Genomic DNA, 24,060 nt, shown 5'->3' on the forward strand with positions numbered 1-24,060 from the left:
TTGTTATGCCAATAGAAAATAATTTAAATACATTTGCTGTTGCTGGTAATTCTCTTATTGTTACTGGCAGCTGAATCTCTTCTATTGTTTTTCACTCTGGAGGTGTCAGGATTCTCTGCCAGGGGGACATTTTTGTTAGATGGCACTTGACACTAATGGGGGAGTTTGTGCAGGGGCAGCCACACCCTGCCAGCCATGGAAGTCCCTTCATTTTAGCTGCATATTAAGTCCGTGTTTATGTGAGAGACATGGTGCAGTAGGAGTGATCAATAACAGGGAGGTTGCAAGGAGAGACTGACACACACACAGACACAGAGACAGACACACACACACACACACACACACACACACACACACACACACACACACACACACACACACACACACACACACACACATAAAATATTCTACTTACACTACAAACATAACTCTAAGAGGTCTTGGGGAAGGTAATGGGATTATGGATCAATACAGAAGTGTAAAGACTGAAATAACACTCTGATCTGACAAAGAGAGTATTTCCTAGAATAGAAGTCTACAGAATAAAATAGAATTTGCTGTGAGGTGTGACATAACTGCATTAGTCATAGTATGTTCATCATGCTGTTTTTCCACAGAGAACATACCATTGTACATGCCATTCTGGTTTTCATTAAAAAAAAAATTAAGATAAATAATATATTTTTAGAACAAAAAACAAAGTTCTTCCCAGAGAAATGTATTACAATTATGAAATGAAAAGGATATATGTATAGCAACAAATGTCGACCAAATATCTTCACAGAGAAATTCAAAATATAGCCTAATTAGATAATTTAAATGAAAAAAATAGACAAGTAAATTTAACAGACGATAAAAATTATATATTTTTTGCATTGCAATACAATACAGTGGAGGATTCCTAAACTGTTAATATTACATCTTTCCAAAGCAAACCGTATTTGATGTTCCTAGATTATTTTTCATTCGATTTCTTATCATGGTTGATGTAACCAGGGCAACGCTATCCAGCACGTGACCCACATTTTAACAGCCCCTTGCGCGCGAGCTCCAGATGCATGCTGAGACGTTTTTTTTGCTAAGTTAGCTAAAACTGCTTGAACATGAGGGACCTTTTTTTTCTCAACAACACCGCATAAGCTGCTCATAAGCAACGACGTGGCAATGAAAACAAGTGGGGAAAGGTGATATTTGAAGCATAAAGTTCCCAAATTCTACAAACTGGATTTTCTTTCTAGCTTCGTCGTCAGCGAGGGAGAGAGGAGTCAGCTAGCTAGCTAGCAAGGACGGCACACCTGCTAATTAGCAGTAAGTTCACTGAACTCGTGTTTGTGGGCTGAACCTGCTGTTTTACATAAATGTGTCTAAAGAAAAAAACAATTGGAAGAAATACAGCGGTCAGCGGTCGTTGTTTTGACGATTTATGTTGCCTTGTTGAAAAATGCTACCCATGTGTTTTTGTTTCTGTCGATATTATGACCTAGCTAGGCTATGTATTTATGTTGATTACAAACGGGTGGAAGTGCACCTTAAGAATACAGAGCTGCTGTGTTTCTGAGTCAAATTTGATAAATTGGCTCAAACTAGGTCCGTCAGTCGATCAAAACATTTCATTGCGATTAATCTCAAATGAATCGCACGTTTTTGTATCCGTTCTAAAAGTAGGCCTACAAAAGTAACCCCTAAATAAAGTGTCTTGCTACTTTAAAGTCTCCATCCACAGCACTTGAAGAAAAGTCACCTTCATCACTAAATAACTAAAGCTAGTTCACCTGTTACTCTCGTTATTTCCTTTTTCCAAAAACAGCCAGGAGTTGAGTTTTCATGAAAACAAAATTACTGTTGTGTTATCTGCATGCCAATGTGCCATGTTCTATACATGTGCCAAAAACGTTTCACAAAGTTTTTCCCTGCACAGTCAATGCCATAAATTACATTCAAAAGATGGTAACATAATTACCTTGATCTGCATGGGGGTATGCTGGGCGATATGGTTGAAAACTGTATCACGATATAAGTTTTTCATATCGGTCGATATCGATAATTATTGATATTTTTTATGACCTATTTAAAATAAGGACCAGGAGAAAAATATATTAAATTTAAACATTTTTATTTTAAACTTAACCCTGCTCTGATTATAATCCCCTCAGTTATAAAAGCAGAAATGTCAACACAACCATGGAAAACACTCAAATAATTAAAATGTAAACATAGGTCTAAAATCACAATGAACACTTAACAATTATCTCTTAACATTAAGGTGCAAAATTAAAGAATAAGTAAGAAATGCTTAATAAAGTGTCATAAAATAGTGCACAGTGTTAGCTAAATATAAGAAACCTGAGAAGGAACTATTTTCTGCAGGTTTAGTGTTAGGTTGGTAACCTGGCTTCTGGACAGTGCTCAGCATGTCTGCCTTCGTTATTTCTTTGTAGCGTTTAGTAAGGCGCTGATGCAGAGTACCTCTCCATGGTGGTCTGCTGCTTGTAGCGTTTAGTAAGGCGCTGATGCAGAGTACCTCTCCATGGTGGTCTGCTGCTTGTGCCGTGTTGCAGCTGCAGATGTTGTTGGACGTTGATGGCGAATACGGCTGTGCTCGAAAGTGTGAGCGCGGCTAAAGTGGTAAAACAAGTTTGTGGTCGTACCAGTGTTGGTGGGGACGGCGGTCTGACGAGATTGGCCTGACTACGGTCAGACTTATAAAATCCCCAAAACTGCCATAGTGACTTTTCCTGTTTTATCAACGATTTCCTCGCTCGCTGCGGCACTCACTTTCCACTCCACGCCGGTTCTGTTATTGAAGAACACGAGACAGCGATGTGGCGCAACCAAACATGATACTGTTACATGATTGGCTGTTAGAGTGTCACTCCCCACGTTGCTAGGTTGCCAGAGAGTGAGGGCCTTTGTTCATGCAACCAAACTTGATTCACAACCTCTGGTTTCTTCTGATGAAGAAAAACAAGTTATCGAACGTTTTATCGACCGCATTTTCTATTGATATTGATTATGTGTCTATCGCGATACATATCGTTATCGTTTTATCGGCCAGCCCTACATGGGGGTATCACCCCCATTCTTAGGTAGATATACTGTAAATCCTACTGCTCAGAGGTGGTATATGCTGTACTCCTCTGTAGCCTAATGTTTTTTGTTTAATGGAATGTTTTGCTGCTCTGGTTGATTCCAAGGTTGTTTGGTTGTTGTAATTATATTATGTAGATAGTCTGCTGCATGTACAGGCTGCCAGCAACAGCTAGTCTATAGAAATGGAGTTGCCAAGCTTAACATTTGGATTTGAAGAGCCTGGTCACACTTTTTGCTGTCGGTCGACGTGACATTGTTCCGCTACTGGGGCACTAAGCTTTTCTTGTCAATGACTGTGCATAGACATTTTTTCGCCAGTGACCATTTGCAAAATCAAAATTACATTTGGATTTTTTTCTTTTCATTTACATGTAGGTAAGTCTTGCCACTGAGCAGCTTAAAGACAAACAGACAAGCAAAGAAACTCGCACATCAAATGAAGTAACCTGGTTTGTTTTTTAGGATGGCATTTGAGTGTTGGAACATACGTTCATGTACACCTGGCTGAACATGTCCAACAAAGAAAGTAAAAAAAAAAAAAAAAGGCTTTTATATACATACAATTACACAGAGATACAAATTTAGAAATATATAGACAGACATCAGGACACAACACACACACACACACACACACACACACACACACACCCACACACACACACCCACACCCTCTCTCCCTCCCAAATCCTTTAGGTGCTCTCTTAACACACATCACAGTCACAGTCACACAGAATGTACAAGTAGACATAACGACAGACCCGGACTGTGAGCAAATTCAGCTGTCGTGTTTCTATGTGAAAAGGATGTTTGCATTAATGCACAGTGGAGGCATCCTGCAAGCTTAACCAGGTGCAGCAGCAGGGCCATCACATTGTGAAAAGAACAAGTGTGTGTGAGAGACTGGTCCACCGGTCAAACTTACCTGTAAAATGATAAGAGCATTAAAACTAAAAACATCAGTTTGTCCTACGATAGATTGTTTACTGTGCTCCATTGTAAGACTTTATCATTATTCCAAGCTACAGCAGCGAGCATAACTCGCTGCTTACTTTCAGCAGCAAGCTAAGGCAAAGGGAGACTGTGGAACTGATACCACTGCACAGCTCATGAATGCGTAACTTATCTGAGCTGTATGTTAAAAGGAAGTCTGCCTACACCAATTGCATGAGTTATGAGTAATTACTCCATTTTAATCCACCCACTATCTGGTAACCATTAGCAAATATATATTTATATTTCCACAATAAAATTGTCATTTTTTTTCTCATGTCAGCATGGAGATGGGAAGTGAATAATCCACAGGAAATGATTGGGGTTCTTGTTTAAATGCACATGACTATAACCCACAAGTCAGCACGCAGATTGATCTGTGGGACTGCCTTTTACTTTAACAGTCATTCATTTTGCATTGTTAAGTAATGTTGTCATAATATTACAAAAGTATATAGTCCCTGCAGTTCAACATGACAATATTGCATCGGTATTGCATGCTTTTACTGGATTAAGTACTGTATGTTTTCAGATCAAACACTTAAACAACAACACATGGCCAAAGTAGGGAGAGGGCAGTGTGGTACAGTACCTACACAAAGCTCCACTGAAGAGACGTCAAGGGGCAAACGGTTGAGAGGCAACAGAGATGATTTACTACTAGTGGCTGTCCTCTCTGTAGTGGAGGAGAGAAACAGAATAGGGAGCGAGAGAGTATCAGACTTCATGGAGAAAGAGCGAGACTGCAGGTGTGAAGAGGGTAGGGATGCAGCGATTATAGATCTTGTTGGTACGATTACAGTCTGAAAAATAATCACGGTTTCATGATTATTATGCATTCATTAATTTCACTGCTAATGTATGAAATGGCATGAACTAGATTTTAATGTGTTATTTATTGCTTCCTTTTGAAACAGAATTAACACCGTTATTGAACAACAGTTTTGAATGTTTTGAAAATTATTATATGATCAATCATCAACCTTTTTAATTAAATTTATTTGAAAAGATTAAAGACTAGAGGTGAATCAGTCACACCACAAACAAAGGCCAAGTTGGCAACAACAGTGCTGTCCTTAAGAAGAAGTTGGCCCTTTTTGGGCTAGAAACAGCCCTGCTAGCTGGTGTCTAAAGTTGAAGGAGCTGCTAGACAAGATCCACCTGTCACAGGGAGATGCACAGCATGTTGCCAGGGAATAAATGCGATGTAGAGATCTCTTTGCAGCCTTATGTCCCACAGGGGACGAAGAGGAGTAGCTGAGTAAGAAACGTTAAGTGGTAACGTCAGTGACATGTTTGAGCTGTTTTGCTCGTACCGACGTAACGTCATCGTCAGCTCGCTCTCTGTAAATGCAAACGTCGGCCCCTGACTCTTTAGCTGTTATCTGTAACGGTTAAACGGCTAACGTTAGCTAACTGGTAACGTTAACAAGCTAACAAACAAAGTGGCTAGCAAGCTTACCAACTTGGGTTGAATTCCCAGTTGCAGCTGTTGTGAGGTCAGGGGCTGGCTCTGCTCTGTGTTTTCCTGGTGTTTGCTAACTTTATGTAAACTTGCAGCAGTAAGTTATCCCACCCCGGGGAGCCACTGTCCCTCTGATGTGCGCGCGCAAACGTTTATGTTGTCAAGGAGGTTAAATGAGAATTGCACACACTGCTACATATAACTTGCAGTCAGTTAACACTCGGTGTAGAGGAGCCTTTACGATAAATTAACCGTGATGTTTTAAAGCACGGTTAATAGTGAAATCAGTTAATCGCTGCATTCCTAGAAGAGGGGGCTGAAAAGACTGTGTGTGTGTGTGATAGAACGGGCAAACAAGCAGATACAGCTGAAAACAAGAGAGGAAGGAAAGATGACAGGTCAAGAGATGGGCCAAATTTATAGAGTACCATTTCAGTTTTTAAAAGCCTGCCCACATTACATTAACTCAAGTGATTATAGGGGGAGTGGGGAGGCATTGCGGTAAATCATGTCCACTTTCATACAGCAGCAGCTCTTTTTTTTGATGGATTGTGTTTGTTAGTGAAGGCTCGTGCAGAATGCATGCGACATAGCCAAAATATATTGCAAAATTTCTAGTGGCAAAGGGAGAGCGGCTGTACGTCTGTGGATATCGTGTGGCACTATTTATTTTGTGGCCTCACATCGCTGTAGTTCTGAGACACTGTCAGTGTCAGGCCAGTCAGCTGAGTGTATCGTCTTTAATAATGTTTTCTTGCTTGATCTGTGACTTGCAGCAAAGACGTCAACACGGTCATAGCTGTCTAAGAATGCGTGACATGCTGTTGGCATGTCACGCATGTTGTTCTGTAATGCAGTTTTACTGACGCACACACAGAACTTCTGCAAGAATGTGAAAGTCAATATTCTAAATAAGGGGTTCTCAACCTTTTGCAAGCTGGGCCCCCCCAAAGCTGGTTCATTGCAGTTGCCCCCCCCCCCCCTCCAATTTCTTGGCGAAATGTCTAATAAACGTATCCTCAAATGATCCTTGATTTGTGCACGATTGCGGTATTTCGTTTTGAGTGCAGTCATTTCTGAGAATCCTGCCTCACACAAATATGCCGACGTGAAAGGGAGGAGAATCTTCAAGGTGACGTCACAGAGTTGAGAGTATTCCTGCATCAATCCCGCCCAGAATGACGAAAGAGGGCAGGAGGTCAGTGGCGTAACTAGCCAACACCGGGCCCCTATGCAGGATTATCAAGGCGGGCCCCCCTACTACAGCACGTGATGACGCCGCAATGTCCCCGAGTAGGCTACCATGAATAGGACAGGATAGGATCATAGAGACACAGCATATAAGAGATGGGATGACGCGCCTACGCGCCCCACAACAACAAAAAAACACTGGTGAATGCGCACCATAACACATCAAAAAACACACAAGGGCAGTCCCTCCACGATTTCACAGCCTTTTTTTTGAGATTGTTAAGACCCAAAATGCCTGATTTCATGGGAGCTTTTGTTAAAAATTGCGATAAAAGTTGTGGTGTCTTTTGTATGTGTGTTGCAATTAAGTTGCAGAAGACAGTGAATTTCTTTTTTATAGTTCTTTAAAAATAAAAAGGAAACTTGTTTTAGGGAGAATAATAATTAGTACTATTAATTAATTACTCTGGGCTGAGATTTCCTAGGGAAAAATGTTGGTATAATAGGAAAATGGCTGGTGGATTTAAGCCAAAAAATTATAATTCATTGAATGAATCAAATATGAAAATATACTGTCAGTGGCTTGTTGATCTTTACATTGTTAGTTAATGTCCTATCCTGGCCACACACACACACACACACACACACACACACACACACACACACACACACACACACGGTTTGATAAAGTACTTACTGGACTTTAACTTATCATTGCACTTACAATAACGAACATAGCGGTCCTCAATTTAGCTCATCTGCGTTTTTTCCTGCATTGTGTGTGTGTGTGTGTGTGTGTGTGTGTGTGTGGGTTACTATGATTACAGCTCCTACTGCGTTCACTACTGTTGCAACAGCAACAAACTAAACTACAAGTACAGACATCAAGAAATGAGTCCTTCTGATGCACGCTGTCATGTTGGAGACATGCAGTTGCCACTCTTTGGCTAGTGGGCCCCTTTGCTGTATGATGGAGGAGAAACTTTGTTGAAACGGTTGGCTCGTTTTTTAAAATGATTTACTGCGAGGATTAGTTGACTACCGTGATTTCTCATTCTCTAAATCGTAGCTGAAAAAACTAAGTAGAGGATTGTGTACACAACAATGTAGAAAATGATGATTTGCAATCACTGGTTTGGAAGAAATTCCACCGACGTAGGAAGTAGGAACATTTGCAAATGCATCAGTTGCAACCAATATGAACACTGGCATGACAAGTTGGTTTCATAACTGGTTTGAAAAATAATGAATTGTGCTTTGAGTGCTGCTGATTGGCTTATTGTCCATAAAGCAATGTAAATACCACTGTTTCATACAACGGAGAAACATGAGACGTCTGAGATGATGTTTTTACCACAGTGTGTTGCCTGGTTACAGAGCAGAAAGCAGGAGGATGCTGGAAATCAGTCAATCAAGTGAAATGAAAAAATCGCATGATCTTCAAGCATCTCTATCAAATGCAACAGATTACAAAAATGTTGACTGTGAAACTGAGTGTCCTCAAAAGTTGGGAGACGATGAATTACAAGAAGCACTGCAAAGTGTGCTGCAGATTACAGGGAAACGTGTGACAATAAGCATCCTGTTTGGGGAATAAGTCAATAGGCAAGGGGACAGAAGACACAGAGATCAACCTGCCCATCTTCTACAGTTTACTTGAGTAAGACTGGCAGCTCTCTCTCCTTTTTCAGTGTGCTCGCTCACTCGGATGTGATGTGCGTGTCGCATCAGCTGTTGTAGCTGCAGGTGATTGATTGGTGAGCAGTCAGGACAAGCAGCGTGTAGTGGTAGAGCTGTCAATCTTCCTCTGTAATACCATTCGAATTTCATTTATTTTTTAAAATATTCAAATAATCTTTAAATATTTATTTATATATAGTTATTAATATGTATTACACTACTCAGGCTTATGCATTGTCAATTCCATGTGGTTGTTGTTACACGTTCTGTCCACTAGAGGGACTTCCAACATTAGCCTGGCTTTGAAGGGGACCAAAGTCATGGCGCAATGCAATTCTTGCACGCCACTTTGTTTCCATTCGTTTTCTACCACGGACACACAGCGACAAAACACAAATCAACAGAGAACTCTGTAATGAAACATTATCTAACAAGTGTAATGAAGCGGCTTTGTTGTAAAGGCTAACGGTGCTCGGTTAGCACAATGACATCATGTGGGCAACGTGGATTGGTTAGTTGAGTGGTGTGATAAAAAATGCTCTCATTATTAACACTGTGAAGACAGAGGAAATCATCTTTGGAAACCCCTGAATTGTCAACTGCCCCCAGTGAAGATTCACAATTCAGTAATCAGTCAAGTCCCAGTCTACAAATATCTGGGTGTCATGATAGACAAAAATCTCTCATGGACCTCTCATATAGATTTTATCTGCAAAAAAATACAACAGCGTGTTTATTTTCTCCGTAGATTGAGATCCTTTGGAGCTAGTAGCCAAATCATTTCTTTGTTTTTCACATCAGTAATTCAGAGTATCATGCTCTATTGTAGCACTGCTTGGCTGAGTAGCCTATCAGTTAAAGATAAAACAAAGTTATTTGATCAAATAAAAATGTGTTCAAGGTTATAGGACAACTTATTGTTAAACCAGCTACATTAAATCCAGTGCAATATTTATTCAGGGTTAAAAATCTCCAATACCTTGTCTGTGTGTATGTTCATGTCATTTTCTGTTATACATGTATGCTTTGTTTCCTGACTTGGGTGTTTATGTCATTTGTGGTTATGTTTTATGTATGTCTTTTGGTGTTATTTATCTTATGTATGTAGGTCTGTATGTATGTCTATGTCCTCTTTTGTTATACGAGCTACCCAGGGATGCAAAAAGAATTTCAGCCCTGTCTGACAATAAAGTTGTATCGTATGTTAGAAAGCTGAAATGATTTATCATAAACTAAGTAACAATAGTGTTAGCCACGATGCTAACGGCATTGATAACTTAGCCAAACGGTTCTGTCAATACTATTTTAAATAATAAGCAACCTGTTTCTTGAAGATTTTCACATTACTGAGATTACAGCTATTAGAAGGTAATATATGAAATCAAAGTTAACTCTGACAAACAAACTTTATCTGTCTCCATAAAGCTCCCAGCTAAGCTCCCATAACTCGCAACTAGGGATGGGCATTATTAATCGACGATTGATAATTGACCATTAAGAATTTCGTTGATCACGTTAATTTGTTATTGATTAAACTAATGCAGGTTGCGTCGTGTAGTGTGAGTCTTGGAGCAATGACATGAATTTCACTGTGTGGCAGCAATTAAACATTCCGTTTTGATTTCAAAAGTAATCCTGAAGAGGTCACTGCGAAGTGTGGCGTGGGACCATTTTGATTTAAAAAAACGACTTAGTTCACTGCAAACACTGCGATGCCGTGTATAAGTACAACACGGCAACGACTCAAATGATGTACCACTTAAACAAAGTGCATCTGACCCTGGTTAATGTCGGTGGCGGTGCATCCTGCTCTCAGTCTCGACCTAGCATCAAGTCGGCGTTAGCATGGAGGAGCTGCGATGCACAATGAGCAGAGAAAATTACCCAAGGTATCTGCAAGTTTATTGAGATGGATATGCTGCCCTTAAGTATTGTTGAGGGCAAAGGTTTTCGAGAACTGATACATTTATTGGAACCAGCATATCACAACGAAGAACAGAAGCAGGAGCTGTTAAAGCACTTAAATAACACTTGCCTGATGGATACTCCTTGGCTGCTACCGCGCGAGATCACGCACAGAGCACAACATCTATTGCTTTTAAACCGCAGCCAGGATATATACAACTGTGTGGCATCTTGTCTTATTGCCTCACGCTGCAGTAGCTGCTTCTGCTGTTCACTCGCTTCTTGATTCTTCTTTACCAGTAGTCTCTTCTGGCAATAGATGTTGTGCTCTGTGTGGGATCTCGCGCGGTAGCAGCCGAGAGGAGTATCCATCAGGCAAGTGTTATTTAAATATACTTCTGGTGTAGTTACAAACTTTCTGATGCCTCGTTTTATAAGTACAGAAACCTTTTGTACTACTGTAGAAGTTTGGTATCATTCCGGGCATTATTAGTGGGGTAATTTACGAGATACAAACATGGATCCATTCGCGCCTGCACTAAGCTAACCAGCTGATAACGCTAACTCGACCAACGTTATAACAAGGGAAAAAAGCTCATGGGGGGGTTGTTTGGCTTGAGGTCAAGGTACAAAGCTGCTAGTGTGAAATTATTCCGAACCATCACTTCAAATGTAAGGCCATCAAACACCACTGAGGGATAGCCGACTTCAATAACTTCATACTAACAGCAACAACAAGCGCTAGCGGTAGCTCACCTGGTAGGGCGTGTGCCCCATGTACAGAGGCTCAGTCCTTGCTGCAGCGGCTGCAGATTTGGTTCTGACCAGCCGCCCTTTCTTCATGTCATTCCTCCTCTCTTTCTCCTTTCATGTCTAAGCACAAAAAAAAAATGTATCGTTGAGGTGCCGGGCCCGGTTGGATTGTTTGGTGGAAACTAAGGTTATATGATTGTTATTATGATTAATTAGTCAGGTAATGAGCGTAGAGCACGCTGTATGGAGGCTGTAGTTGTGTTTGTATATGTGGTAGGGCTGGGCGATATGGTTGAAAACTGTATCACGATATATAAGTTTTTCATATTGGTCGATATCGATAATTATTGATATTTTTTATGACCTATTTAAAATAAGGACCAGGAGAAAAATATATTAAATTTAAACATTTTTATTGTAAACTTAACCCTGCTCTGATTATAATCCCCTCAGTTATAAAAGCAGAAATGTCAACACAACCATGGAAAACACTCAAATAATTCAAATGTAAACAGGTCTAAAATCACAATGAACACTTAACAATTATCTCTTAACATTAAGGTGCAAAATTAAAGAATAAGTAAGAAGTGCTTAATAAAGTGTCATAAAATAGTGCAAAGTGTTAGCTAAATATAAGAAACCTGAGAAGGAACTATTTTCTGCAGGTTTAGTGTTAGGTTGGTAACCTGGCTTCTGGACAGTGCTCAGCATGTCTGCCTCCGTTATTTCTTTGTAGCGTTTAGTAAGGCGCTGATGCAGAGTACCTCTCCATGGTGGTCTGCTGCTTGTGCCGTGTTGCAGCTGCAGATGTTGTTGGACGTTGATGGCGAATACGGCTGTGCTCCAAAGTGTGAGCGCGGCTAAAGTGGTAAAACAAGTTTATGGTATTACCAGTGTTGGTCTGACGAGATTGGCCTGACTACGGTCAGACTTATAAAATCCCCAAAACTGCGATACTGACTTTTCCTGTTTTATCAACGATTTCCTCGCTCGCTGCGGCACTCACTTTCCACTCCACGCCGGTTCTGTTATTGAAGAACACGAGACAGCGATGTGGCGCAACCAAACATGATACTGTTACATGATTGGCTGTTAGAGTGTCACTCCCCACGTTGCTAGGTTGCCAGAGAGTGAGGGCCTTTGTTCATGCAACCAAACTTGATTCACAACCTCTGGTTTCTTCTGATGAAGAAAAACCAGTTATCAAACGTTTTATCGACCGCATTTTCTATTGATATTGATTATGTGTCTATCGCGATACATATCGTTATCGTTTTATCGCCCAGCCCTAATATGTGGTCAGTATGCTGTAACTGGTAGCTTTGATCCATTGTAATGTGTTGGAGGATGTGGAATTTTCAGTTTTCTTTTAAGTTTCTTTAGAATCATTCCTTCTCATACTCAGGATACTATTGATTACTTATTTCATTGTGTTAATTAGATATGTTGAAGCAAACAGATGCCCACACTGTAATCAGCTGACTTTTAAAGACAGATAGTCGCATGTTGGTCTCCATACCTTTTTGGTAAAGTTGAAGAAGACATATTAAATAGAATATTTCCATTTCTCATCCAGGAGCATATTTGTGTGTGTGGTAGCTGGGAGGTTTGCAAAAACTCTCTGTAGCGAGGCATGAGGAGCACTACATGGGTAGAGCAGAAAAGTACATCGCTTGCAGTGCTGTTATATTTACTTCCGCATTAGCATGCATAAAACACGAGCTATAAGTAAATGGTTCCAGTGCCAGTGTCTGTTTTTTTAACTTCATATTGCTCTTTTTACTCATAGCATAACTGTTTCTGATCTTTTACCTTTAGAAAGTGGTAATAACTCAGTCAGTGCAATCCATGGGAAACCACAGTAATTTCACCTTCATGATTATCCCCTCTTGGGCACAGACCGGGCTTTGAAACTTGCTCTTTGATGAATGATTCATACTGTATGTGCATGTAATATCAAACTAGCCAGTTCATTATACTCACACACACGCACGCACACACACACACACACCAAAGTATTGTCTTTGGGTAATACAGGAGCTACAAAACTAATCAATGCAGTCATTGAGTAAGGCCAATTCAGATCTTCCTTTGGGGGTTCTTTGATGATGTAACAAAACGTACACCCCAACATCACGGTCATACACTTTGAAGTTAAGGAAGACTCGATGAGCGCTGTAGTTTATTATATGGCTCAAACAGCAGGTTCCAGAAGTATGTTTTTCCCAGAGGCACTTGGTTGTTTATCAGCCATTACATTTGTAACTTAACCGCATGTAGACCCATCATGAGCTATAGGAGTGAAGGGGAATGGACATATGTTAGCAGAGGCCACCCATTCAGTCGGAGTTCCACTTTGTTGGAGGAAAATTGTTTTGTCCCTGTGTTGCTCACAGGCGTACATAACAGCTTGCCATTGAAAAGCTATGATTGTAAACCTCACACGCTGCAGACCTGCGAATGGCTGGGACCCAGGCCACTGTGAAGAATGTTGATTTGCTAGTTGGAAATTATAACAAAACATTCACTATTCTAATGTGGTAGCATGCCTTTTCTTCAAATATGTTTCTTAAAACAGATATTTAAAAATATGATTATTTCTTTTAATATTTAAGGAACAAATGGTATGAAAAACGTGAGAGGCCTGATCCAATGGTGTTCTCTAAGGCAGGTCTGACAAAATGTATTTGTATGACTTTATTTACATGCAGAAAATTCGCTATTTGCTTTTGCTTTTTCTGCAATGTATCCATCCACGAAGATGGATGGATGGATGGCAATGTACCCATGGAAATAAATGTGGGGATTCACAGGCAGGTTCTGGAGTAGCTTACATACCTTAATAACATTCACGAGCTGTGTGTCACAACCATAAATTAGTGGGCCAAATATAATGACTAACTTTACGTTGTTTTTACAACTCTGGCATGCATGTCTTATTGCACCTCAGGCTGTATCTTTGGCTTGTGTCTCTACCTCCTTGGAAGCCTCTCCTCTAAAAGGCTTTGTTAAAGCAGTAATCTTACATTGACATATCTCAGCACAAATAAAAGGTCTGGTAGAAGCCACCATCATTATGTGATGGGTGAAAAAATAAATTCTAAGCATGCTGTGAGTATGACTCCGTGTGTCACAAGACATCTTCCCTCCGTGCTGCTGCTAGAGCCTAAACTAATCTGAGGGGACTCATTTTTTTCCGCCAAATCCTTCCCTATCTATAAGAAACGCAGGAGCTCACATTAGGCCATGCACAATAAAGATATGCAGAAAAAGGGGAACCATCTTACATAATTAATTAAATTAGTGCTTCCATCATTAAAATTTGACACCTTGTGGCCACAAACTATTTTACAGAGCATAGGAAATGTGACTAGGGAACTTCTTCTGCAACTTTAGATGCCCCTCTGTATACAAATGGGTCATTTGTAATCCACAACTGGTGTAGTAAAGCCTCAAAGAAAAAAAGGCATCAGTGTACAACAGTAAAATCATTTTCTTTAATGAGCATCAGTGAAGCCCAGTTGGCATCTTTATTGTCACTTCGCAGCCCTTTCTTCCCCTGCATAATGCTTTCAGACTGAAGCCTTATGATCCATTTCTTTGATGAAATGATTTATTTGCCTTGAGAGGCGAAACATTGTTTGATTACTCTGAATTCTGGGTACACATGTCAAATGAACATGCATTACTTAGGGTAGCACCTTCAGTGCTGTCAGAAGTCATTCCTGTGATGGTGTTTCAGGGGGTTGGTGTTTGGCCTAGCTGGTATTTCATCATATGTCTCTGCTCATTGCGAAGTTTACTGCATACGCAGCTCATTTACATCCATTGCAAACTGTTGAGATGCTTTTCATGTGTCACTATTCATGACCTCTGTCTCAGCTTGAGGAAAACATTTAAAATATTAAACTACTGAATAGACTCGATGAGAAAAAAATCCCCTTCTGTATTGTTCATTATGTCATTAATTTGGCTTTCTGCAGATTGTAATCCGTGTTGTCGTTTTGATTTTAAAATTCAGTGACCGCTATACACGATAGAGAAGTGAGTTTGCTTCTTGCAGAGACAAGGTTGCCCTATTGGAGGCCTTAAGTGAGGGTTTTACGGCCAGCACTCCCAAGTTCATAAGCTGCATCCTACAGTTCAACCAAAATCCTGCTTGTTTACAAGATGGGGTTTACGGTAAAAAAAAAATGCATGTTCCAACATTATGACAAATACAGTAAGCTTCTTAGAAACAACTTATCCCTCTCTTACAGCTAACAACAAGCGTGGTAGGTGGCATATTAACATGAACACTTGAAATCTGCCTCCTCTTTTTAACCCCGTTTAACCTTGAATGCTAGTCGTTAGAATAAGACTTAAGAATTAGAAAATCTTGACACCTCTATTAATGAGGATAAGACATTTATGAATTATTTACTGTCACACGCTTGTTTAAAGACTGCTTTAATTGGAGAAGTTGTTGCCTTGGCTCTAGAGGTCCCCAGTGAGAGGGGTGATCAGGAGAAAAGTGTGAGAAAATGACTGTGTACACACACACACACACACACACACACACACACACACACACACACACACACACACACACACACAGGGGTTGGCAACGTGTGTGGAATTCTGTGAAGGTCTTAATGAAAGTCGGAGTGCTTAGTGGACATGAGGGCTCCTCTGATGGAAATCAATGCAGTCTTTTGTAGCAGAGGGAGAGCAGCCAATTCCGGGCCTCAGCTGCCTGATGTGGTGCTGGCAGACTTTGACGTGCATTTAATGACGCGTCGCTGCGCTAGACAGGTAATCAATTTATTTAGGCAGTAATGGATGTATCCCAAGGTAAATCTTTAATTAAGGGGTAAAAAGAAGAGGACAATTGTGATGCAATAGGCCAAGGAGTATGAAAATTCAACCGCGTAAACTGCTGGCAACCTCATTTCCCTTTTAATTAGCTGTAATAGCTTGATACTCCAGCTGTGTTACGTTACATTTTCCAAACTTCTTTCTTAAGCTAAGACCTTCTCACATCAGCAAGGCTCATATACATATTAGAAAAAATATCTATTTAACTTGCAAAACATTTCCGAATCCATCCCATTCCAGTGAAGACCACACCAGGTCTTGCTTAGACCTACAGATCCACTACCTGTACACTTACCCTCCCACACCTTTTCATGGGTAATTGGCTTCATTTCCGGATCATTGCACTGGTGTGAAACAAAGCCCACAGGCACCACATACATCATGTATAGTACTGTCCCCTCAAAATGGTTCCTCCCCATACCTAGCAAGCTGTCCTAAGTGTCTCTCCCTTGTGCTTTAGTGCCCCATATCTTTAAGGACTTTGCAGGAACTATCCACTTCAGTCTCACTAAAAACAAAATATGTGGCTATGGACATTTGAATGATTGAGAGTCAAAAAGAAACAGCCTAAGTGAGATGTATGTCCGTGCACAGCCATGTATAAGTGACAGGTTGAGTCAAGCCTCATTGATGAATCCACTAAGCATTTGAAGGATTGTATGTGGGATAGGATGTAGTGTGGGTGGGACAGAATTAGACTGTTCACTGAGCTGAGTTAATTCTCCTCTGTAGTGGTGAATTGTACATGGACTAGTGACTGTGCACAGGAGTATACAGTATGTTTGTTATGCACATGCTTGTGTGGGTGACAGGGTTGCCATAAATAATGTTTTCCATGAGTACATTTTGAACAGCGTTATTAAAGCAAAGATTTTCATGGGCACCAAACAGAAACACCGAAACGATAAATTATTAAAGACACAAGAGAAAAAAACTTTCTATATATATTTGTGTTATCTTTTGCGATTAAACATGGAAAAAGAAGTTTAATTAAATATGCACCTGCCCTAATTTATTGAGAGAACTGAGCGGAGATTTACACACCTGCTGGAAATATTAACGTGATTGACACGGTGATAAAATTAAAATAACAAAGCTAAATGAGCTGTGATTTGATTAATAAATTAGATTCAGCTGTGGAAACACAAATCTGACACACCAGTCATTATTTGTTAATGACATCCTCATTTCTGGCCTTTTTAGAGGAAATTCCATTATAATAATTGTTTTGGTTAGTCTGGCTAATCTGGTTTAAGGGCCGTCCACACCATGAATGATAACTATAACTGCTGATAATAATCCATAATACACTAATACAGCAGACATTGCAACCTTATTTTTTACATATGGTTGCAACGTAAGATTACAGTAATATCTAGTAATCTCCTACCTATTCGTGAACACTGCTGCCTTTGCCAGGCAAAGGCGGCACACAGAGCTCCAGAGAGATAAGTTTCTGTGACATGAAAAATACTTTCATACTGTTTAAAAATACAAAACGACACAAAGCTACCTAGAGGATCGAAGTCCTATCGAGTGGAAAAGTCACAAATGCACCATCTCTCCGCAGTGTCATCTGCCATGCTGTGTTGTAAATGTAGATGTAAACTTAAAACAAAAAGTAAGGAAATTTGTGTTTGGTGGATTATTTCTCTGTGGTAACAATGCTTTTTGGCAATAAATGTTATACTGTGGGAAAGCCTGTTTAGTTCCCTTTCAAATAATGCCCCATTTGTAAGGAAAATGCATTTGTGGGATGAGCAGCAGTGCTGAGTATGTGGGTTGCGCAGAACAACACGCATATCTCCACAGTCTGGGACCGAACTCTATCTTCAACCCCATTGAACACTTGTGGGATCAGCTTGGGCGTGCTGTTTGTGCCAGAGTGACCAACACAACCACGTTGGCTGACTTGCGACAAATGCTGGTTGAAGAATGGGATGCCATCCCACAGCAGTGTGTGACCAGGCTGGTGACCGGCTTGAGGAGGAGGTGCCAGGCTGTTGTGGCTGTGTATGGTTCTTCCACAAGCTACTGAGGCTCCTGTTTGTGAAATGAATACATTGTTAAATTGCCAATATGTCTTGTTTCTTCAAACTTCAATCATTCAATCATCCAATCCACCAAACACCAAACGAGTCAATGGCAGAATAAGCTGTTTGGCATTGGCAGAGATTAGGCAAATTTTTCATGAGCGCAACCCACATACTATGCGCTGCATAGTATGTGGGTGCATGTTCCTTACAAATGGGGCACCTACTATTTGAGTAGTTATAGTCTGATAGAACATTAAAAACTGTTCTGCAGCCAGCTCCCGTTGGCTGCTCATTGTGTCCCGGGACCCGATGAACACGTAGCTAAAAAGCAAAAATGTCTCTGCAGTTACTGGGAGGACTGGGTAGGGAAATACCCCTGGATTACTGCAGTTTTACGTGACACAAACAAAGCGTTTTGCAATGTATATAGGAAGGAGTTATTTGGGGGTGGCGGGGGGAGTGGAGTCAGACGTCAGGCTGCATGCTAGCTATAACTAACAGCACAACTGTTCAGACCAACACTTTGTGTTTGTTTTATTTGTTTCATAATGACACTTGAGTCCATGATTTTAATGATTTTTTTATTTGTATTTTTGGGTTTACATGACATACATTTGAATTCCTGAATAAAAACAATAAATAATTTTGGTGCAGAGTTTTGAAATTCATGTTACCCCCCCCACACACCAGCCAGTTAACTCTTGCAGCAGCCTGCCAACTCATGCAGTATCCGACCAGCCAGCCAGTTTCCCTTGTAGCAATAGCTGTTGACCCCCAAACCACGCCATCAATTGGGGAAAAAGGGTCACAACAGCATGTGGTGACGCTCATCAAGACCAAGGACTGTTTTGCCCGATTTCAATTAACTACGTCCTTTAAATTCAAAACAGCAGTCAAATTTAAAACTGCTCAATTTCAGGCTGGGTAAAGGTACTTTGTACTATAACTGATTTTCGGAACATTTCTTATGCTTCAGTTGTACTAATTGCCAATTACTGACATCTCTTGACCCTGTTAGTAATTCTTTTATTTTGTTTTCTTTTTTGTTAAAGTCCTTTTTATAGCCACAAACACATTATCCACTCCTGTAGACCAAATAAAAATGACTTCATAGCTAAACGCACTGATAATGTGCTTGACCTGTCACCTTGTTCTTTGATTTAAAAAGACATAAGCTGTAAATGTTGAGATTTCATTTCAATGAATGAATGAATGAACAGTTTTTTTAATACAGACTAGTCAGCCACCATTTTGTAAATGTCAATTGTATTTGCATAGCACCTTTTATTACACGTGAACCCAAATTACTTTAAAGATGTGTGCAGTAAAGGTTAAAAGGCCTGGAAGGATCTACTGTAACTGTTTGGTACCTGCAGCTGAACAACTTCAGTGTGAACCCAGGAAGAACCCTGAATGTGCTCTGTTCAGTGGCAGTGTTTACGCTGAATCGCTCTTTAAGGCTCATTTGAAATGACTGCAGGATTTATGCAGGAGTCTCCTTCCTAGACATTGGTGTATTGGTCTGTGACGGTGTATTAATTATCCATTGACTAAGGACAAACTGAGAAAGATAATGTGGTGTGTGGGTAGGTGGGGCTACAGAAGTATAAGATAACGTTGTTGAATCTACTTTACAGTAACAGACTTCTGGTCGATCTTGTGATAATTAGTCTGAGTTTAGAAGGTGAGAACAGAGTCGAACAAAATCAGGCAAACTTTTCCACAGGTAATTATGCAGCCCATCAATATCCAATAACCAATTCATAGAGGCCCTTGGACTTTTAAAACTATGACTCAAGTTCGTTGTGTCACTACTCAAGTTTTTCAGCTATTAATCTGCAGTACTGTGGACGTTTCATTGACTTAAATACAGTTTATGAAAAATTAATTTGATGTTTTTTTCCAGCCCGTTCTTATTACTGTATGTGCGTCATATGATGATAATTAGGCTAGTGGAGTGGGACTACCAACTAAATGGGACCTCAGCTAGGCGTGGGCCATTATACAATTCGGACGGTCTGATAACCTTCAGCAAAAATTTCACGGTAGTGCGGTATTGCAATTCCAGCTCTAAAATGTATTATTTCTTTTAAATGTCTGGGTAAAAAAAAAAAGGTTTTCTCCATTGAACACAATGCATTTTATTATTAAACACACTGCACACTGGCAGGGATATAGATTACTAAACTGCAGTTTCTCTCCTTGACCACTCATAAAATACAGCTCATACCTTAGGAACGGTATGATGGAAAATGTTAGCCTAGTGGTTTTGAAACCTTGACTTTTTCAAACCGCGGTATACCTTGAATCCGGTAACCGGCCCATGCCTAACCTCAGCATGGATGCCAAATCAATGGCAACCAGACAGCCCAAATAAACACAACAAGGAGTAATAATTATTCCTTTGAATGCCTTAACCCTTATGTTGTCTTCCCGTCAACCTAGAAAAAAACATGTTTTTTTGTTTCTGCTTTTTCCAACGTTTTAAATTGTTAAATTTTTCTTCTACACATTTTCAGCGCTTATTTCTACGTCCCATATTTTCTCAATATGTTTCTCAATGTGACCTGAAGTCAACACAAGGGTTAATATTTTAGTAATGGTTTTCAGGTCACTTATGTTATGTCACTTATGTTATGTCTCTGTGACATGCGCTCTGAAAGGAAAATGTGAATTTGTTGTTTTTGCAGGTGAACCATTGGCAGGTAGAGCTGCTGCTGGCATTCCTAGAGGGTACTGGAGCTTCTCCTGGGTAGCCGAGGATGACCTGAGCTTTCCCAACGACTCCATGCCCATGTCAGGTGAGTCGGACGTTGTCAGCTCTCTTCAGACAGATGGACAGGCTAAGGAACTTCGGTCTTCTAAAGATCCTTTGCTCCCAATTGGCCGTGACATTTGGCATCAGCTCTCCATCAGCACACATAAGCGTCTCTGTCTCTACCATCAGCTCTGGCACCGTCACAAAACTGATTCTGTTGATCAGCCTTTCTGTGAGAACTCAAGGACCCAGAGAAAAAATATTTCTAGTAACCATTACAAACACATCTGGAACCTGCCACAGTGCTTATAGAATTAGTCATAATTCATCTCTGTGGGGAACAGGTCGGCTTACAGTGGTGAAAGTAATAAAATACATCAGATAAAATAAAACCAAGCATAGAAATACAATATTACTCGTTCCCTTTCCGTGCACAAATGTAACCACATTTACCTACTCATTAAAGTCAATCTGTGTATAGAATGTATACTGTACAACAACAGTGTCATCAAATGATCCAGTATGTAATGCTATTCAATCGTCAAACATAATGAAACCGAGAAAGCTCGGTGTACTTTCAATGTACTCCTTTGTCATGTCTTTAAAAAATTGTTAATATTTAAAAAAAAAAAAAAGAACATAAGAGGTACAACAAAATCAGACAGAAGACTACATTTTGATTAATTAAAAAAAAAAAAAAAAAAAAGAAGAAAGAAGCTATTTGTAATCTTGGCAAAGCTAGCCAAAATATTGGATTGTAATTCCATATAATGAAGGTTTTCTTTTTAAATAATCCAGGCATTAGGAACCAATTTTTCAGGTGTTAACTTTATTTTAAGTTACAGAATCATTCAGTCTTCTTAAGCATGTAAGGAACACAAGAACAGATATTGCATATTTAATCAACTTTAAAAGCCAAACATAGTGAGAGAGAGGGAGAGATAATACATTCATTTTCTATAAGTAAGGTGTGGACTGCAGCAGAATTCCTTATAGAGCATACAGTACCATCACAGATTCACTGTTATTTTTTCTGTAGGGTTTTGTGCCTTTTAATATGGATTCTTTCTGACTAATAAAATCCTTGACAGTATCCGAGAATTGTTCCTTTGGTGTGGATCACATATACTGTTAACAGAATACTAAGTCTAAAAACCACATTTATGCTAAGAACTGATGTACTCATGTGGGTGGCTACTAAGAGATTATATTGCTTACAGTTCACTAATCTGAATTGACAGAGCTATATGTCACAGATACGATTACTAACACTTTGCTGCAGCTAGTAAAACCAATGCCTTGTAACTCGTTTTGCTCAGCTTGTAAAAAAAGAAAAGAATAATTTTAATATAGTCTTTAAAGAAATGGAGCTGTAGTTTTAATGCACATTCAGCTTAGCGTTGTGTGTACTGAATTTGCAAAATATTAGTGATAGTTTTAAACTTTGAAATTGGGATTCTGATAAAGGATTCTGAGGTTTTCATGAATCTCATTTACAAGGATAATTCTGTCTGTCACTGGCTTTAAACAGCCATATTATGCAAGCAGAATTGAAGCAGGTAGATTTTGGCATTACGTTCCATGAGCTAAAAAATGTCAAACGTCATCATACATGTGAAAGCAAGCTTGTAGTGGACCAGTCAAATAAAATAAGATGGCAAAACTGTTAAAAGGAAGGGAGAGGGAAACAAAGATGGAGTCTTTCTTAATTTAAATTTAGTTTTGGACGATGCACAGACATATACTATGTAACGGATCTGCCCTTCAACATTGATCTAGGGCTGTCCTCGACTAAAGTCGACTAATCGATTAGTTGATTTAATTGACAGAGCTGTGCGCTTTGAGAGGTGGTTAAGACTAGAAAAGCACAATATAAATGTAGTTAATTAACCATCTGTAAAACTGAGTTTCTCCACAATTAATCCTGTAAAAGCACCACTTTAAATCTTGTGTTTACCATAAATGTGCTCATAAGTTTCTTGGAAATTAGTAATTAAGCATGAATAAGCATAAAAAATGACTAATCGACTAAAGAAATCTTAGTCGACTGAGACCAAAACGACCGATTACTAAGAGGTGGCAGCCCTACATTGATCTAAAGCATACATCTAGAAGACCATTTCATACAATATACAGCTGTTTGTAGAGTAGGTGGAGAGAAAAGTGTATGGCTAAAGCTGGCACAGCTGAGTCAAAATTGACATTGGAAGAAAACAAGTCTGAGTGGTAATAAAAGTGATCTTAACACCGGAGCCCAATTTTACAACCCTGGGTATGAGCATCTGAGTAAGTGAGCCCAGAGGCGCATGTGTGCATCCGTGTCACATCAGACTCTCAAAGCCCATTCCCATCACTCGGTGGCGACAGCTCCAGCGCTATTTTTTTGTGCCCTTTCCAACCTCTTGGAGGGTGGGAGGTCATCCTGTAAGTGATGATTCAAAGTCCCGCCAGCACCCAACTGTCACACGACTGTTTATGAAACACATCCTTGAATGTGAAACCCTGGGACCTTGCTTCAACTGCCTCTGGCTGTGACACCCTGCAGTGGACTCACTGTAATTGGTGTCAGTTAGACAACGGATCACCCCACAATTTTTGAATCAATCAATCAATCCATCGTGCACACAGCTGACTACATTTTCTAGAATTTCATATGATGACAGCTCTGACCTCTCATCTCTAGTATGTTAGCAAGCCAGACAAGTTTTTTTTTTTGTATTTGTGGCGATTAGTGAACGGAGCGTGATGTGGCTGAAGCAGGAAGGATTACATCTGGGCAGTAAAAGCCAGATGACTACAAACGCTCCAAATGAATAATAGCACAGTTCAGAGAAACCAATTAAATCATGATTAGCACAAATGTTGTGCAATTTGACAAAATGTTAATTGGGCATAAGAACAAATGTATATACTTGTGCAATAAAGGGCTGGGCGATATTCTTGACCAGATGCCTTGATATCGGTATTGCGGCGATATTCTAGGGTTGGCAATTGGTGCTTTAACAAAATATTTTCACACTTTGATTTTAAATAAATAATCATCAGTAATGGGGACATAATGTCTAAGTGGGTAAAGGCAAATAATAGAGAGAACAGTCTGGTAAGTTCAGAAAAGTAATCACTTTACTGTAATGCAGTCTTTAAAACCAGGAAAAGACAGCAGTTATGCTATATTACGTTATTACGATATCCAGAATCTAAGATGATATCTAGTCTCATATTCATGATATTGATATTATATCGATATATTGCCTAGCCCTAGTGCAGTATTTTATATATTTTATTATATTGTTTTCTTAGTGATTGTATGTGTGGGCATATGTGTGCAGTGTTTC

The 24,060-nt window shown here is 39.8% G+C and overlaps 1 protein-coding gene across 1 annotated transcript in view; it reads left to right on the plus strand.

Moving 5' to 3' along the window:
* Positions 1-1,042: 1,042 nt before the first annotated feature.
* alk (ALK receptor tyrosine kinase) overlaps positions 1,043-24,060 on the plus strand; it is a 250,536-nt gene continuing 227,518 nt past the window's right edge. The window contains exons 1-2 of the mRNA XM_028566318.1: positions 1,043-1,308; positions 20,658-20,768. Of these exons, the coding sequence (XP_028422119.1) occupies positions 20,756-20,768 (13 nt within the window). The 5' untranslated portion in view covers positions 1,043-1,308; positions 20,658-20,755. The remainder of the gene's footprint in view (positions 1,309-20,657; positions 20,769-24,060) is intronic.

This window comes from Perca flavescens, chromosome 20, assembly GCF_004354835.1.
Source record: "Perca flavescens isolate YP-PL-M2 chromosome 20, PFLA_1.0, whole genome shotgun sequence".
Lineage (NCBI taxonomy): Eukaryota > Metazoa > Chordata > Actinopteri > Perciformes > Percidae > Perca > Perca flavescens.